Consider the following 19,282-nt stretch of genomic DNA (forward strand, 5'->3'; position numbering starts at 1 on the left):
CTGCACTGCTCAGAGAACTTCATATCTGCCTGCACAATCACCCCCAAGTCCCTTTCATTCTCTACCACTGTCAGTGTAGTACCACAGAGTTGATACATTGCCCTGGGGTTGCTGTTTCCCATGTGTAGTACTTTACATTTGTCAATGTTAAACTTCATTTGCCACCTCTCAGCCCATCTGCTCAACCTTTCCAGATCCTGTTGCAGCAGTGTAGTGTCAGTAGTGTCCTTGACAACCCTGCCAACCTTTGTATCATCTGCAAACTTGGACATTAAGCTTGATATACCATCATCAATATCATTTATAAATACAGAAAACAATAATGGACCCAACACTGAGCCCTGAGGGACTCCACTAATAACATTAGTCCACGATGAGCAGTGTCCATTGATTACCACTCTCTGTCTTCTCCCACTCAACCACCCCTTTATCCATAGCAGCAATTTGCCTCCAATGTCACACTGCTCCAATTTGTGTAGCAGTCTTCCATGTGCAACAGTATCAAAAGCCTTTCTAAGATCCAAGTATATAATATCAAAGTTATTCCCTGCATCCAGTTCTTTTATGACTGCATCATAGTATCCAATCAAGTTGGTCAGGCAAGACTTCCCCTTAACAAAACCATGCTGTGTCTGAGCTATAACTGAAGTCTTGTCTAAATGATCCTGCAGTGCTTCTTTAACCAGTGCCTCCATTAATTTTCCTGGAACAGAAGTTAAGCTCACAGGTCTATAGTTACTTGTGTCAGCCTTTGATCCTCCTTTGTGAATTGGGGTCACATTTGCACATTTCCAGTCTATGGGTACCTCCCCTGAGTACAAGGAAGCTCTCATAATTATGGCTAAGGGTTTGCTTACTTCCTTTGCTGCCTCCTTTAATATAACTGGATAGATCCCATCCACCCCGGGTGCCTTTCTTGTGTTTATCTTCAACAGTTTCTCCTCCACTTTACTCCCAGTTATTTCAAGATTCTGTAGCTTACTGCTAGAGTTGAATACACCTCTGGCATTCCCCTTGCTGAATAACTCCTCATGTGTGAATGTCGATGCAAAATATTCATTTAGTTTGTTAGCTACCTGAGCAGGATCATCAACAGTTGACCCATCAATATCAAGTGGACCAATCTGATTCATCCCCTTCCTTCTAGAGTTTACATAAGTAAAGAACTCTTTGCTGTTTTTCTTTGCATCCCTTGCCAAGGATTTCTCGTAATCTGCCTTCGCCTGCCTAACCTCCTTTGTAACTTGGTTGCATATCAACTTGTATCTATCATAGGCTTCTGTGTCATGTGTTAATTTGTAAGTATCCCATGCATTTTTCTTCTCTGCCATATGCCTCATTAGTTCATCTGACATCCATTTTGGCCTAAACCTTGAACAATATTTCTTAGTTGGTATGTAAAGCCTAGTAGCTTCCAAGATATGTTCTTTGAATGCTTCCCATTTTGAATTTGCTGTTGGTAACATCATCAGTTGGTCCCACTGTATAGAATTTAAATACTGTCTCAGTCCATCGTAGTCGCCTTTACGGAAGCAATAACCCTTCCCTTTACCCCTAATGGTAGTTACCTCTTTGAGTAAATCCCACTTCAGCACACTGTGATCACTGCCACCTAGTGGTTCATTTATCTGCAGATTCTTAATGCATGAAGAATCACTGCTGATAATCAAATCAAGAGTATTACTCCCTCTAGTTGCCTCCTGAACATGCTGATGTAGAAAACAATCATCCAATAAATCCACAAAAGCCCTGCTAGTGTGTGAGTAACCAGCCCCCAAATTCCAGTCAATATCTGGGAAATTAAAATCTCCCATTATAAGACTCTCTGATTTACTGGCCCACTCTATTTCCCTGTACAGTTCCTTATTATACTCATCAGAGTCATTAGGCCTATAGCACACTCCTACTCTCAATTTTGATCTCCCAATGCTTATGTCACACCAAACTGACTCAACACTGCACTGTCCAGCGATGTCGACTGGCTTCACTTCCTTGGTTTTTATGTGTTTCTTAACTAATAGCATAACCCCTCCCCCCTTCCTATCCTGTCTATCCTTTCTGTAGACGTTGTACTCCCCAAATTGCAGTTCTGCATCCCTTATATCTGTGTGACACCACGTCTCTGATATCCCAACTATATCTGCCTTTGATGTTTTGAGCAATACCTCAAATTCATCAAATTTATTTACTAAACTCCTAGCATTGGTGTACACGCAAGTATACCTGCACCTGTTTCTATTCTTAGCTACCCTAACACAACCCATGTGTTTATTTGTACCGCAATGGCTCCCAGCAGTCTCTGAAATACCATGCATCTTGTTTTTCAGGCTATCTAGTAATTTTTATCTAGTAATTTTTGTTTGCATTACCTATTTAAATGTAAATTATTATAGATTTTTGGGGAAATTTTTCCAGGCAAAGTTTCTTCAGGGTTTTCTCTCCTCTCCCTCTTTTAGAGTGCATTAAGTTTTGTCTTTTAACTGTTTTAAAATCATGCATGAATATAAAAGTCTGAACCACAAATCATTTGTCACTGCTAAGTCATGGATATTATTTCTACCTTTTAATCCGTATCTGTCTTTATTTGAATGATTACTGTGTTGTCACATCTATTGCTTCATGGCCTGGTTACTATCTTCCTGCCCTTTAATCTTGCAGTAGTTGTGCTGGGTCTGTGACAAATAATGTGCAATATGTAGTAGTACTGCACATTATTTGGGCAGTCCACTGAAGTGTTCATTGTCATTTGATTTGCTGCTTGGGTCTCTCAGGTAGCACTTATATATGCTTATGTTTTGTATTGAGGAAGTTATTTTGAAAACCTCAATATTTTTTTCAGGAAGTACTCCCATTTTGTGCTTATATGGAAGTGGATTATGTATGCTATATGCTTGTGAAAATGACTGAATGAGGTTTATTTTTGGATCAAAAATATTAAATAACACAGATATTTTTGAATTTGCCAGAGCATGTTTAATACTGTTGGTTCAGTTATGTTTAAAATTAATGAGGGAATAAGTCAATTTTCTGAAACACTTTTTTTCCCCCACTAGGTTTATCCACTTTGCACATTTTATGAAAATTGTTAAAGCAATAGTTTCCCTGTAATATGATTTTTCCGATTACACCTACATTACTATATGAATGTGACAGATTTTTCAGCCAGGGCTATATATTTTACTTTCATCACTATTGTACAGTAATACCCCGAAGTTACGCGATAGGTGGGTCCGACGAAAATCGCGTAAGTCGAATTCGCGTAAGTTGGGGTACAACTTTGCATATAAATACATATAAATTTTGCTTAATTGGGACCAAGGACTAACAAAAACACTAGTTTAGAAGAAAAATATTAATAAAATTGCAGTTCTTTATACATATTAATACAAAATATGTATTAAAAAACAAATGACTTACGTAAAAAAGTTATTTCGATGTCGATGGCTTCATAAAATCTAACGAATTCGTCTGACGACACAGCGCCTTCTTTTTTTCACGCAGAATTTCTTCGTAGCAAGCTAATAATTTTTTTATTCCTTGCTTTGTAGCTATAACGCGTTCTTCGTTGGAGTCTATGTTTTCTAAAATTTTTAAGCCCTTTACAATTGAGCCATTTCAATTTTCAACCTGTCAAGTTTGCAATTGTCATGTGCTTTTTGCCGTTGCTTCATTTAGGCCTGTAGCACGTGCAATATCACATGGTCTTTCACTTCGCTCAAAGCGTTTCACAATTTCATATTTTTTCTCTATCGACAGAGGCGGACTGGCCATAAGCCTTACCGGGGAAACCCCGGTGGGCCAGTGTGATTTTGGCCATAAACCATAGTATGAGGCCACTATAAATTTTCCCGGGTAAGAATTTTTGATCCAGTCCGCCTCTGTTTATCGATAATTGCTTTTCTTTTTCTCTCTGAATCTGCAATGTCTTCACCAGGATGCTTCCTTTTCACACCTTTTAATTAAGTATTTTACTCATTTTTAGGGAATAAAGCACAATTACAAAATGAGGAGGCATGCTCGATATGCATAAACAAAGCTGCGCGCATGTAGCAGCTGAATAAACAACACCATAAAGGCAGAGATACACTATTAACACCTCACATTTCTAGGGGTTACTACCATAAAACAATAAAAATCCAGTTGCGTTTCTGCTAGTGAAATCTGTTATAAACTGGTAGTAAACTCGATCTAATTGCATTTGCGATTATACCGATAGCTGGAATTGTGTTGGTTTTTACGTTATTATGGTGAAATGTGTTTCCCCTTCACTGATATAAAAAACATAAAAGCAGCAAAGTTGAATTTTGTTCATCTTTCGCTCTCATTCTCCGCCGTCGCACTGTATATCGATAACATATGAAAAACGACCTTGAAGATAGTGGGCGGCAGCGTTGCCAAACGAAAAAATCAAGAACCGCGTAACTCCGAGTTCGCATAAGGGGGTAGCGTAAGTCGGGGTATTACTGTATTCAAATCTCTCAGACCTGGTGTGATCACTCATGTTTCAAAATAGGGTGTGACTACTTCAGGATTAATATGTGTTGTGAGAATCTGATGTCACATTTGAACATGCCCAGTTTTTCCTTCTAACATATGAGGTTCTACCCATAAAAAGTTAGTGATCTAAGAATGACAGAATGGTAAGCTAATGTTTGAAAGACTATTGTACTAGTTAACGATTCCCTAGCTGTATTTTAGTATAAAATGTGTATGCTATCAGTGAAATTTTAATTTATAGTACAGTGTGCACTTCAAAAAAGTTTTTTCTGGTTCCCTCTTGTTTACAATTACCTAATCTCCGTCTTTCCAAAAGTCAAAATTGGCTATGTGTACCTGCTGCTCATTTGAATTCATGTGATACCACAAATCTGGTAATATTCTGGTGTCTCTCTCTCTCTCTCTCTCTCTCTCTCTCTCTCTCTCTCTCTCTCTCTCTCTTGTAAACTCATGGCACTATGTGGCCATTCTGGAGTGTGTGTGTGTGTGTTGTTGTCATATAGCACCAGGGATTCCCCTGTCTCCACGTTGCTTTCATTGTGGGTGAACCAGTTCTCTGGGAAATGCCAGAGATTTAAAAGTGTGTGGGAGTTGTTCATGTGTGTAGTGTTCTGTACCATTGTTCATCTGGTCATTTAGCCGTTGAACCCCTACTGAGGCCCAACATTGCCTCACGTATGCCCCATGGAGGCATACCAGGAACCCAATAGCCTTAGATTCACGCTGGCAGGTCCTGCCGCTTAATTTCCTGGGATTTTTGCGGCTAGGACCTAAAAAAAAAAAAAAAAAAAAAAAAACTGTGCTATCGTAGGGGTAATGTCACAGGTTTGCTAGGCCGAGTTTTGGGCATAAGGTAATTTTATGTTAAGAGAAGGTGAGGAGGGGGAAAAGACAGAAATATAGGGCCAATAGAGTAGTAGCCCCAGTTTTCATTGTGGCTACTACTCTACTCATGCCCCACCAGAGTAGAAGTTTTGGGGTGGCAAGGAGGGGAGGGAACAGGGAATCATCCCCCACAAGGAAGTGGGAATAATAGGTGAAGGGGGCTAGGGTGTCCTCTTCAGATCGCCATCAGGCTGTTTGCAGCTGTGCTGCATTTAGTCTGTTCTCGGTTTTGTCACACATGGGGCAAGCCCCGTCCTTGCTTCTTTTTTTTTTTCCATGTGATCAGCACTCTTCTTGTCCAAGTACTAGTCACCTGCGAGCTTCAGTTTTCACATTTGGCGGCAATTTTTATCAATCTCTGTAGCTAGCTAGTAGTGTTTTTCTCCTGGTGAATAGGTCTTGCGCATACCTGGGAGAGCACCCTATATTCCTCCTCAATATCCAGAAAGTGGTGCTCCAGTCCTTTTGGGAGGTATCTCAATCTTGTTATTAGTAACCCTCTGAGGTCTTCATAGTGTTGACACTCATAGGCTATGTGGCTCCAGCTTTCACTCTCCCCACATATGCAGTTGGGGTCCTCAACAAGTCCCAAGCCAAAACAGCTTCTCCTTGTAGGGTCCATGTCAGGTTGCAGAGTTTGGAAACTAGACACTTTAGTAAAATGAATGAGGATGAAATTTTCAAGATTATAAATGATGCTAGAACTAGGGGACATAAATTCAAGTTACGGGGGGGAGATGTTTAGATTGGACTGCAGGAAGTTTTATTTTAGCCAGTGAGTTATAAATTACTGGAATAAGTTGCCTACGTGGGTGGTAGAGGCTGACAGTTTAGGGAAATTCAAAGGTCATCTGGATAGTACCTTCGGGTGAGGGAAATGCATAGGATGATAGGTTTAATTCTCTTTTCTTTTATTAATTATTAGGATTTTTTTTTTTTTTTTTGGCTGATACATCATAAGCCATAGGCTTTCTTGCACCATGCAGCCATTACTAATACTAATACTAAAATACTAAATACTAATACCCACAAAAAGTTAGTGATCTAAGAATGACAGAATGGTGACCTAAAGCTACCAATAATAGTACATTTTATTTAGTAGTTTGTCTCATTTTATGCCATTCTCTGTTTGTATTAACCATGTTTATGAAGCTTTTTAGTGTATAAAAATGCCCTACAATTCAAAAGAATGAAGAGTTTCATTAAGTTTTGTTTCAGGCTTGGTAAATTGATAAAGCAGAAATGCCGATTTGAATTTTAAGATTGAAAGGTGGATAAACTGCTTGTTTGTTGTGATACTTTTGGCCAAGAAACAATGTCTGTCCCTCCCCCTCCATTCCTTACTCTCTCTGAATTTGTTTTTGGAGATGAATTTGAAACTCAAAGGAAAAATATTTAATAAAGGATAGCAGAAACTGGGAGGTAGAGTACTGGGATGTACTTGACAATGGCACAAATCAAGATTTACAGCCATGCTTCCAGCAGTAAAGTGTGTTAGTTGTCTGATGGCACCAAGTTCCCCCCATCTCCGCGTAGTATTCTTTGTGAGTGACACAGAACTCTGTGGAGGCCAGAGATTTAAAAAGTGTGTGGAGAGTGGTCTGTTGTGTAGCATTATGTTCTGTTGTTTCTCTGACCATTTAGCTGTTGGGCCCCTATTGGGACCACCGTTGCCCACACTTTGCCACGAGGAGGCAGGTCAGGCACCCAGTAGATTATTAAGTACTCTGGCAGGCTCTACCACCTAATTTCCAAGGATTTCAGTGGCAAGCCTTAAAAGAAGAAAAAAAAAAAATGAAAAGGGGGAGTGTACACTAGAATTTGGTCAAAAGAGATTTACAAGAAAACAGTGGAATTTAGACCTTGATTAGAATTTGGCAGCATTGTTAAGGGGGTGTACTCGGCCGGTTTAGTCAGAGAAGGGAGGGAGACACTGAAGACTGGGGGAAAAACAGATAGAAGAATAGGAACGATAGAGTAGGCATCCCCAAAGAGGTCAGTGGAGACTAGCCCCACCAAGCGAAGTATGGGGGGTAGGTAGGGAGGAGAGGAATCAGAGACCAGTCTCCTCCCTCCCCTGCCTGGGGATGGGGTTTTTTTAAAAGAGAACCGGGTTAGAGTACCCAGGTCAGATCGTCATTGGCGTGTTGGCAGCAATGCCACAAAATGTCTTCCTCGGTGTCATGTTCATTCATTCTTCTGGCTTTGAAAGTGTAAGTGTGTGAGAAAAAGAACACAAACCATAAATGCTACAGTTTTAATTAGTATTTAAATTTTTTAATTAGTTAAATTTATTTAATTATTTTTAATTAGTATTTAAATTTACATTACGCATCATTGCATCCCCCCTGGTGTGTGAGAAAAAGATGAATGAGTGTGAGTGGGAAAAAAAAAAAAAAAAGTAGTAGAATTACTGGGTTAAGTGCATTAAGTCTTACAGGAGAGTATCTAGAAGGGAACATTGTGAAAAATTAGGCAAGTTAAATGAACCATTGTGAGTTGACAATGATGTGATATTTATCATATCACATCGTTGTCAAGATAATGTTGTGATATGATAAGTATATTAAAGATATAAAATGAAAATAAAAAAAGTAATATGTTAAAATATTATAAAGATTTTGATTATTTGATATTTTAAACTTAAATTTTTATAGATGCTGTCCTTATTACGCTACAAGAAATTTGAAAACCCAGGCAGATATAATTTTTACACCTTATAACTACCTTCTTGACCCAAGAACAAGGAAAGCACATGGAATAGAACTTGGTGGAAATGTGGTCATATTTGACGAAGCCCATAACATTGAAAGCGTTTGTGAAGAGAGTATGTCTTTTCAGTTGCGTTCAGCTGACCTGGCACTTTGTATAAGTGAGGTGAGTTAACTCTTTATTTTTTTACTGTCATTTTCTATTTCTGATACTTTTAATGGTGTGAAATATGTATCCTATCCAAATAATTAAAAAACATGTCAGTCATCTAGATTTGAATCCTTTTGGAGCCTAGAGTAATTCTTAAGGCCTCTTCAATTTCAGATGGGAGGAATGATCTGTTTCCGCTGGGTTCTTGGTTTTTCAGGCTGTGCAAATATAAATTATACTGTAAATCATATGAATTGTCATTTGTTATTTTTAGCTTGGTCCTTTTTTTGCATTTTTAAGATGTATTATAAGAAAGCCTTGCCAGATTTGTTCAAGATCTAGTCTCAAGCGGAGGGGGCAATGGCATTTAAAAGGGAAAAACCATTTGGAAACAGCCGACCGGGCTAGCCGAGTGGGTAAAGTACCTGCCCGGCAACCCCAAGGTCGCGGGTTCGATTCCCGCCTCGGGCTTGGATCAAAGTACTGCAAAAAACCTTGGGAGGTGCAATATGGCCACAGAAGCCGATGCGCCAACAACTACCAAATCAAAAAAAAAAAAAAAAAAAAAAAACCATTTGGAAACAGCCATTACACGGTAAATTACTCTCATTACTAAATTCACATAATGGGTTATCATACTGCTGCTACCTTACTTGTTAGTGTTAAAGCAGTCGATATCAGTCATACTGTGATATTGGACTGTCCACTGATAATACTGGCAATGTGGTTTTTACCCCACTAATGTTTCATGTTTAGAATCAATTTTTATGAGTAGATTTTGAAAATAATTCTTAAAATTTCACATTGTGTCACAGTTTCTACCTATTAGCATTAGTTAAAGGCATATGCTGCAAGAAAGCAAGCTTATACAGCATCAGCCAAAAAAAAAAAAGAAAAACAAAAAACTTCCCATTTTGCCCATCTGGTCACTCCAAATGTTTGTCTAGTTCAGCCTTAAATTTATTTAAACTGTCAACTTCCACAACAACAGATGGAAGTCTGTTCCATCAATCAAATATGTTCCATCAATCAAATACCTGCTGGCTAAAGGAACACTTCTGCACATCTATTCTACAACTGCCTTTCCTCAGTTTGAATCTATGCCCTCTCAGGTTCTTAGTCTGAGCAAGCGGAAGTATCCCGACAGCATTGAGCCTGCTCAAACCATTCAAAGCCTCATACACCTCAATGAGATCACCTCACAGGTGCCTAGTCTCCAGATGCTTCTACTTGCAGACTTAAGCCTTTCTTCGTAATACACCCCTCTGTTCCTCTAACCAGTCTTGTTGCCTTTCTCTGTATTCGTTCTAGCAACTCTACATCCTTTTTAAAATGAGGCCTCCAGACCTGTAGGCGTGGCCTGACCATTGCCTTATACAAAGGGATAATTACCTCCTTTTCCCTGTTAGCAAAATTTCTATATATCACTGACAAAACTCCATGACCTACTCTGGCAGCCTGTCTGGACTGCTCAGAGAATTTCATATCTGACTGCACAATTACCCCCAGGTCATTTTCATTCTCCACCTCGCTGGGTTTAGTACCACATAGTTGGTATGTTTCTCTTGGGTTACTTCTACCGATATGCAGTACTTTGCATTTGTCAATGTTAAACTTCAGTCGCCACTTCTCAGCCTGTCTTCCTAACTTTTCTAGGTCCTGTTGCAGTAGCATACTGTCTTTAGTGTCATTAACAACTCTGCCAACCTTTGTATCATCTGCAGACTTGGACATTAAGCATGATATACCTTCATCGATATCATTAATAAATACACAAAACAACAATGGGCCCAACACCGAACCCTTGGGGGACTCCACTAATAACATTAGTCCACATAGAGCAGTGTCCATTTATTACCACTCTCTGCCGTGCCCTGCTCAACCATCCCTTTATCCATTGCAGCAACTTGCCCTCAATGCCATACTGCTCCAGTTTGTACAGCAGTCTTCCATATGCAACAGTATCAAAAGCTTTCCGAAATCGAAGTATATGTTATCAGAATTATTTTTTGCAACCAGTTCCTTTGTAGTATATACCACATTGTAGTATCCAATCAAATTGGTCAAACAAGACTTCCACTTAACAAACCCATGCTGTGTCAAACTATTACTGCAGTCATGTCTAGGTGATCCCTGTATCACCTAGTGACTCCATTATTTTCCCTGGAATGGAAGTTAAACTAACAGGTCTATAATTATTTGTGTCACCCTTTGAACCCCCTTTGTGAATTGGGGATACATTTGCACATTTCCAGTATATGGAGGTTTTTATGCAGGTTTTTGTGTTACTCGCAATAATACAGATGCACTGCCTCCTAAAAAATGCTGGGTGCCAGATACCAAGATTTTGGGTACTGGATTTTGCCAGGTCATTAGCAAGGGCACATGATGCAAGAAAAATCACCTATATAGCACCAGCCAAAACACACACACACACACACACACACACACATCCCCTTCTCATTTCACCCATCCACTCGCACCAGATGTTTGTCTAATTCTACCTTGAATCTGTTCCAGCAATCAACCACCCACTGGCTAAAGCAGTGGTTTTCAACCGGGGTGCTGCAACAACATTCTTGGTGTGCTGTGTAATTTGGGTTTAAGATATTTAAAGTTATTATTGTTTATTATTGTTATTTTTTAATTTATACATTAATTTCATTATAAAAAGGTGTATGGTATAAATTGTATTGTATCTTTTTAATTTTGTGGTGATCTATAATTAATCTTTATTTTGTACCTCTATATAAAGAATAAAATTATTATATAGGTATATACTAAAAGGTTGAAAACCACTGTGTTAGGTATTTATTTTGGCTTAGGGGTGCTGTGAAAAAAATAATGGGACACTAAGGGCGCTGTGAACCGAGAAAGTTTGGGAACCTCTGAGCTGAAGGCAAACTTCCGCACATCTGTCTTACAAATGTCTTTCCTCAATTTGAATTTATGCCCTCTCAAGCATAATTCTGTGCAGGAGAAAGAATCCCATCAGCATTGAGAATGCTCAAACCATTCAAGGCTTTATACACATCAGTCAGATCACCTTGCAGGTGCCTGGTCTCCAGACACTGTAATTTGCAAAACTTAAGCTTTTCTTTGCAAGAGCAACCATTTGTTCCATTCACTAATCATGTTGCCCTTCTCTGTAGTCATTCCAACAGCTATACATCCTTCTTAAAATGAGGCTCCAGACCTGTATACACATCTGTGCAGACAGTCTGCAAGAGCTACTTTTGCAGACCAATTCAGAAGAACAGTGCCCATGGAAGTATCTGTAGAAGAGGCATGCAGCAGAAACAGTACGTCTAGGAGACAGGGAGTGGAGAGACTCTGTTAGAGATGAATCATTAATTAACCTAACTGTCCTCTTCTGAATGGAATCAAGAAGCCTGAGAGAGGTTTTGGGGGCACCACCCCAGATGTGAGAACAATATTCCATGGCTGGGCGGATTTGCGATTTATACAGAGTGAGCAGATGTTTGGAAGAAAAGTAATGCCAAGAGCAAAAGAGAAAACCAAATTTTTTTGATGCAGAGGAAGCAATATTTGTAAAGTGCTTGTGCCAAGAGAGATTAGAAGTCAGGGTAATCCCCAAAAGAGATGTATCATTTTGCCTAGAAATTGGAGTGTCACTAAAGATAAGCATAGGAGCAGAAGAATCCTTTTTGCGAGATATAAGACAAGACTGAGTTTTAAAAGGGTTGAAATCAACTAAGTTGTCTTTGCCCCACTGGAGAATTACCTGAAGATTGGCATTTAAGGAATTGGTAGCAGATTTTCGAGAAGTTGAAGCTGATTGAGCAGGACAAGGTTTCTCAAAATGGAAAGTGGAATGCAATGTGCTATCATTGGCAAAACTATGGATAGGATTTCCAGTCAATGGAAGAAGGTCATTAATATACAAGAGGAAAAGAGTGGGAGAAAGAACTGAACCTTGGGGGACACCGGCATTAGTGGAGAAGTTAGAAGACAGAGAGCCATCTACCATCACCCTCAGTGAGCGATCAGAGAGAAAACTGGATAACCAATTACTAAAAACAGTTGGCAAACCATAACATGGAAGCTTGTTTAGAAGACCTTTATGCCAAACACGATCGAAAGCCTTTGAGATATCAAGAGCAACTACTTGTGTTTCACCGAACCTTTCCATTGAATTAGTCCATAAATGGATAACATAAGCCAGAATATCACCAGTGGATCGACACTGACGGAATCCATACTGGCGATCATTGATAAGACTGAAGGTTTCTAGGTAGTTTAAGAGTTGGCGGTTAATTGCTTCCTCCATTACTTTAGAAAGAGTAGAAGTAATTGCAATGGGACGATAATTGGATGGGAGGGATTTGTCACCCTTTTTAGGAACTGGCTGGATATGAGCAAATTTCCAAGTGGAAGGAAAACACCTTTGGAATAAGAAAGTGAAAAAAGGCGGCAGAGAATAGGAGTAAGATCAGGAGCACAGATTTTGAGAACAACTGGAGAAATACCATCGGGACCTGGAGCTTTCTTGGCTTCAAGATTCATCAAAATCCTTCTGATATCCTTTTGACGGAATACCAAAGGAGGCATTGAATGGAGCGTGTTGGGAATAGTGGGAGGAGTTTACCAAGATCATTAATACATGAGTTGGAAGAAAAATGGGATGCTAGCAGGTCAGCTTTATCCTTGGCTGAAGTGACAACAGAACCATCTGGTTTGGACAGAGGTAGGAGCAGAGATGGACAAAAGTTGCGGCCAATAGCTTTGGCAAGAGACCAGAATGCTCGGCTACCATTAGGGCAAGAAGCAAGTTTTCTACTCTTAGCCTGTTCAAACTCTAGTTTGGACTGATTAATAACTGCTTTATAATTGTTGCGAGCTTTGGTGTAGGCAGAAAATGAAACTGGAGAATTAGAAACACGCCAATTATGATATGCAACATTCTTCTCTTGAACAGCCTTAGCACATTATTGGAAAACCAAGGTTTATTTAAAGGACGAGATTTTAAAGTGGAGTGTGGGATAAAGGATTCCATTCCTGCAAGAATAATTTCACTGACACGATCTGAGCAAACATTGACATCAGAAGTTTTGAAACAGTAATCCGACCAAGGAAAAGAAGAAAAGAAGTCTCGCAGGTCATCCCATTTTGCATTCTTGTAATGCCAAACAATACGAGGTTGGGAATAGCCATGAGATAAAGGCTCCATTGGAGAAGAGACAATCACCATGGTGTTATCTGAGGTGCCTGAAGGACCTCTCGCTTCGACCGTGTACTTAAAAGAGTTGTTTGTGAGAAAAAGATCAAGCATGTTGGCTGCATGATTCGGATTGTCCGGTATTCTTGTAGGTAAATGAACAATCTGTTCAAGGTCGTTAGTAATTGCAAAAGCCTCAGCATCCTGACCAGCCGGGTCAGGATGCTGATCCGGCTGGTCAGGATCCGGCTCCAAACCTCTGTCGAAAAGTTTGGCCATGGATCTCTGATTGCCAAACTTTTCGCCAGAGGTTTGGAGCCGGATCCTTTTTGCACCTGTGGTCAAATGGAGGACTGGATCCATGTTTTACTGTTTTTTCCGCAATATACAGACCATCGAGTATTGCTACTTAATCAGGTTCCAGGTCTAGCTGAGGACAACGTGAAAATACTAGTTGAGAACAAAACAAACTTTGAGCCTTTCCAGACCTTTGCAGAATCGGTCTTTAAGAAAAGATTTCAACTAAGAACTCAAATCCAAAATCGAGTATAAATCTGACAGCTGAGCAGTTAATATAAATGTTGGTATCCCATTAAATATAAATAGGATGACTTTTCAGATATGTAAATTGAATTGTATTACTAGGATTTAGAGTCAAAATTTTATTATCTTTTGTACATATGTAAATATTTACTTCGTTTTTTTTTTTTTTTTTTTTTTTGCTGGTTTCCAGGTTTGGGCAACCTGGGGACGGGATTGCTGGCACCCACCGGTATTGCACTATCTCCGGTGGGTGTGGGATTTGTGCCCATGGCACTAAAGGTAATAGTAGACCCAGGCTTGGCTGCTTGTGCCTGGGGGCAGGCAGCGGCTGCCTGGGTGTTGGCTGCTCCCTGGTGGCAAGGTGGACATACACAAGCGATAAAAAGCTTGCTGAGTTTTTGCACCACCACAGACGTGCAAGGTGGAGATGGGCTAAGGCCTAGGAGCCACCCTTGATACAGGTAAAACACACAAACACACACACACACACACATGTTCATATATAATATAGTATATATATAGGTATAATGAGAATGATAATGCTAATGTATATAAAATTGTATATATATATTCTCTTAGTAAATTGATAAGAGGAGTTTACCTCAATATAGTACGTGGAACACTTCCGTATGATACCCTCCAGAAATTAAAACGGAAAAATCGACAACTTACCGGTACATTAAAGTAAAATATAAATAATTAAAGTGAAATATAAATAATTAAATAATCAATTTAACACAATTCAAAATCAATTCAAAACAATTAAAATTCAAATTAACGCAATTAAAAGAATCTAACGAAAATATTCAAAACGATTTTCCTTCCTGAAGCTGACAATGCTTTTCGACCGACTGTCGTGATCACAGGAATGAAAATTATCGAATCAGGCTAAACCTTAAATAATGATTTGCAGGTTTAGCCTGATTCGATAATTTTCATTCCTGTGATCACGACAGTCGGTCGAAAAGCATTGTCAGCTTCAGGAAGGAAAATCGTTTTGAATATTTTCGTTAGATTCTTTTAATTGCGTTAATTTGAATTTTAATTGTTTTGAATTGATTTTGAATTGTGTTAAATTGATTATTTAATTATTTATATTTCACTTTAATTATTTATATTTTACTTTAATGTACCGGTAAGTTGTCGATTTTTCCGTTTTAATTTCTGGAGGGTATCATACGGAAGTGTTCCACGTACTATATTGAGGTAAACTCCTCTTATCAATTTACTAATATTATTACCAACGTAGAACATATTGAGTAATACAGCTCTGATTCATACTATCTAATATATATTCTCTGATTTGGTAGTCTGTGGCCATATTGCACCTCCCAAGGTTTTTTGCAGTACTTTGATCGAACCCGCGACCTTTTGGTTGCCGGGCAGGTACTTTACCCACTCAGCTAGCCCGGTCGGCTCTGGAGTTGTGAACATTAAAATCACCAAGGAAAATTACCTGACTGTTAGGAAAGTTGGACTGGAGAAAGTCAAGTTGCAAAGAGAGGAAGTCAAAGAGCTCCAAGTGATTAGTGGAGTTGGGAGAAAGGTAGAGACAACAGATGAATTTAACACAATGAGGTAGAGAGATTTTAAGCCAGAGAAGATCAAAGAGAGGAGATTCCAAATTGTCAAGTCTCTGACAGGGAATATCAGAACGGGTACATGCACAAATACCACCTTTGAGGTGAAAGGAATCATACAGCGAATAATTTGGGCAACTGATATGAGCAGTATTTGAATCAACTGATAACTGAGATTCTGTCAGAAAAAGTACATGGGGTTTGGCAGACTGGAAGTGAAAATGGACATCGTTGAGATTAGAATTGAGACCACGTATATTTGTAAAATATATTAGGAAGTGCTTGGGAGGTTTAGATCTTTTCGCAGATAAGCTTGCTCTATTAGTTTGACGATTCATAGTGTATTCAATAGTGAGAAAAAGTGGGTGGGACATGCTGTATGAAGTAATGAAATTTTTGGATATTGCGTACACACGGTAAGAATATACCCAGATCCTTGATGTAACGTGGCCTCGGCAATGCTCCCCACATACACACTACTCGGACTCCCTCCAGTAACCATCTGGCAGAGTAGAGGTAGCAAGATTATACACTAGCTGATCCGGAAGCCTCCTAGAGAGTTACCAATAGGTTTGGTCCGGTGTACTAACTAGCGGCCGGCCTGCAAACACCGTTTTAGAGCTGTACCCTTGAAATGTAAGGAATATTGGATCTCACCATGATGTTCATCGTAACCTCAAAAGTCATCAATCATACTGCATGATGGAAGAGATAGGGAATGGTTGACCAGAACTTAGCTCTAGAGACTAAACATGCGTTCCACCACTTCAAGCCTCCAATAAGCAAAGTGGTGGTATTGCACCGGTTTATGAGAGTCATCTGCCACCTAGTACTGCCTGGTAAGATAGAGGGGTGGCATTCCTCCATGTGGTGTGGGTGCCACACCTTGACCTGTGCTTACGTTGGTTCACACCTGGGTGGTTACCTACCATGTACTTGTGCATGGACGTTATACCCAGGATTACTAACAGTCCCACCATCGTGAAGGTGCAAGCAGAGGATTTGGCTGTCACAGACTGTCTGGACTTCTCCGAAATTGGGTTCACTTGACTTGAGTATCACCCGAATATCAGTTCCATCAGTGTTTTCGACTCCCAGGCAGCAAGTACAGCTTGTCTGGCATATCTGAGAGAATGTCTGTGACAACCCCAAGGACCAAAGTCTATGGAGTATAGGAATATAGTTAATAAATTTAATGAGCTTGAAGTGCTAGTCAAGAAATCAAAGGCAGATGTTGTTGGAATATCAGAGACATGGTGTCACGCAGACATAAGCAGTGCAGGATTGGAATTTGGGGAGTACAATGTGTACATAAGAGATAGACAGGACAGAAAGGGAGGAGGGATTATGCTGTTAGTTAGGAAATGCATAAAATATAAGGAAGTGCATCCAGTTAATGTTGGTGGACAATTCAATGTTGAGTCTCTTTGGTTGACATAAGCACTGGGAAAGGGAAAATGAGAATAGGTGGTGTTATAGGCCTAATGAATCTGATGAGTATAATAAGCAGTTGTGCAGAGAAATAGAGTGGGCCAGTAAATCAGAGTGTCTTATAATGGTGGATTTTAATTTCCCAGAGATTGACTGGAATTTGTGGGTTGATCACTCACACACTAGCAAGGCTTTTGTGGATTTATTGGATAATTGTTTTCTACAGCAGCAAGTTCGGGAGGCAACTAGAGGGAGTAATACTCTTGATCTGATTATCAGTAATGATTCTTCATGCATTAAGAATCTGCAGATAAAGGAACCACTAGGTGGCAATGATCACAGCGTGCTGAAGTGGCATTTACTCAAAGAGTAAATCCCAGCAGCAAGGGTTTTATGGATTTATTGGACGTGTGCTGAAGTGGGATTTCCTCAAAGAGTAAATCCCATTTCAGCACACTGTGATCTGTAACTACTATCAGGGGTAAAATGAAGGGTTTTTGCTTTTGTAAATGTGATTACGGTGGTCTGGGACAGTATTTAAATTCTATACGGCGGGACCAACAGCAAATTCAAAATGGGAGGCATTCAAAGAAATAATCTTAGAAGCTACTAGACTTTTCATACCAACAAAGAAATATTGTTCTAGATTTAGGCCTAAATCTGAATCCTAAATCCTAAATCTGACATCAACCTCAGTTGATGTCAGATTTATGTAACATAGAGGGGAAAATTTTATGTAACATAGAGGGGAATGCCATCCCTCTATGTTACATAAAAATTAACAGGTGACACAGAAATCTATAATAGATATAAGCTGGTCTGTAACCAAGTCACAAAGGAGGTTAGGCAGGCAAAGGCAGATTACGAGAAATCTTTGGCAAAGGATGCAAAGAAAAACAGCAAAATGTTCTTTACTTATGTAAACTCTAGAAGGAAGAGAAAGAATCAGATTGGTCCACTTGATATCGATGGTTCAACTGTTGATGATCCTGATCGGATAGCTAACCAACTAAATGAATATTTTCCATCTACATTCACACGAGGAGTTATTCAGGAAGTGGAATGCCAGAGGCGTAATAAACTCTGGCAGTAAGCTAGATAATCTTCTAATGTACTTATGTTTACTTATGTAAACTCTAGAAGGAAGGGGATGAATCAGATTGGTCCACTTAATATTGATGGGTCAACTGTTGATGACCCTGCTCAGGTAGCTAACAAACTAAATGAATAGTTTGCATTGACATTCACACATGAGGAGTTATTCAGCGAGTGGAATGCCAGGGGTGTATTCAACTCTAGCAGTAAGCTACAGAATCTTGAAATAACTGGGAGTAAAGTGGAGGAGAAACTGTTGAAGATAAACACAAGAAAGGCACCCGGGGTGGATGGGATCTATCCAGTTATATTAAAGGAGGCAGCAAAGGAAGTAAGCAAACCCTTAGCCATAAATATGAGAGCTTCCTTGGACTCAGGGGAGGTACCCATAGACTGGAAATGTGCATATGTGACCCCAATTTACAAAGGAGGATCAAAGGCTGACACAAGTAATTATAGACCTGTGAGCTTAACTTCTGTTCCAGGAAAATTAATGGAGGCACTGGTTAAAGAAGCACTGCAGGATCATTTAGACAAGACTTCAGTTATAGCTCGGACACAGCATGGTTTTGTTAAGGGGAAGTCTTGCCTGACCAATTTGATTGGATATTATGATGGAGTCACAAAAGAACTGGATGCAGGGAATAGCTTTGATATTATATACTTGGATCTTAGAAAGGCTTTTGATACTGTTGCACATGGAAGACTGCTACACAAATTAGATCAGTGTGACATTGGAGGCAAATTGCTACTATGGATAAAGGGGTGTTTGAGGGGGAGAAGACAGAGAGTGGTAATCAGTGGACACTGCTCATCGTGGACTAATGTTATTAGTGGAGTCTCTCAGGGCTCAGTGTTGGGTCCATTATTGTTTTCTGTATTTATAAATGATATTGATGATGGTATATCAAGCTTAATGTCCAAGTCTGCCAACGATACAAAGGTTGGCAGGGTTGTCAAGGACACTACTGACACTATGCTGCTGCAACAGGATCTGGAAAGGTTGAGCAGATGGGCTGAGAGGTGGCAAATGAAGTTTAACATTGACAAATGTAAAGTACTACACATGGGAAACAGCAACCCCAGAGCAACGTATCAACTCTGTGGTACTACACCGACAGTGGTAGAGAATGAAAGGGACTTGGGGGTGGTTGTGCAGTCAGATATGAAGTTCTCTGAGCAGTGCAGACGGGTTGCAAGAGTAGCTCAT

The 19,282-nt window shown here is 39.6% G+C and overlaps 1 protein-coding gene across 1 annotated transcript in view; it reads left to right on the forward strand.

Moving 5' to 3' along the window:
* LOC150081711 (regulator of telomere elongation helicase 1 homolog) overlaps positions 1 to 19,282 on the forward strand; it is a 281,392-nt gene that overhangs the window by 55,387 nt on the left and 206,723 nt on the right. Inside the window, exon 5 of the mRNA XM_090380292.1 lies at positions 8,040 to 8,259. Within this exon, the coding sequence (XP_090236418.1) occupies positions 8,040 to 8,259 (220 nt within the window). The remainder of the gene's footprint in view (positions 1 to 8,039; positions 8,260 to 19,282) is intronic.

This window comes from Mastigoproctus giganteus, chromosome 8 (genome assembly GCF_048544385.1).
Source record: "Mastigoproctus giganteus isolate SK-2022 chromosome 8, ASM4854438v1, whole genome shotgun sequence".
In the NCBI taxonomy this organism is placed as follows: domain Eukaryota; kingdom Metazoa; phylum Arthropoda; class Arachnida; order Uropygi; family Thelyphonidae; genus Mastigoproctus; species Mastigoproctus giganteus.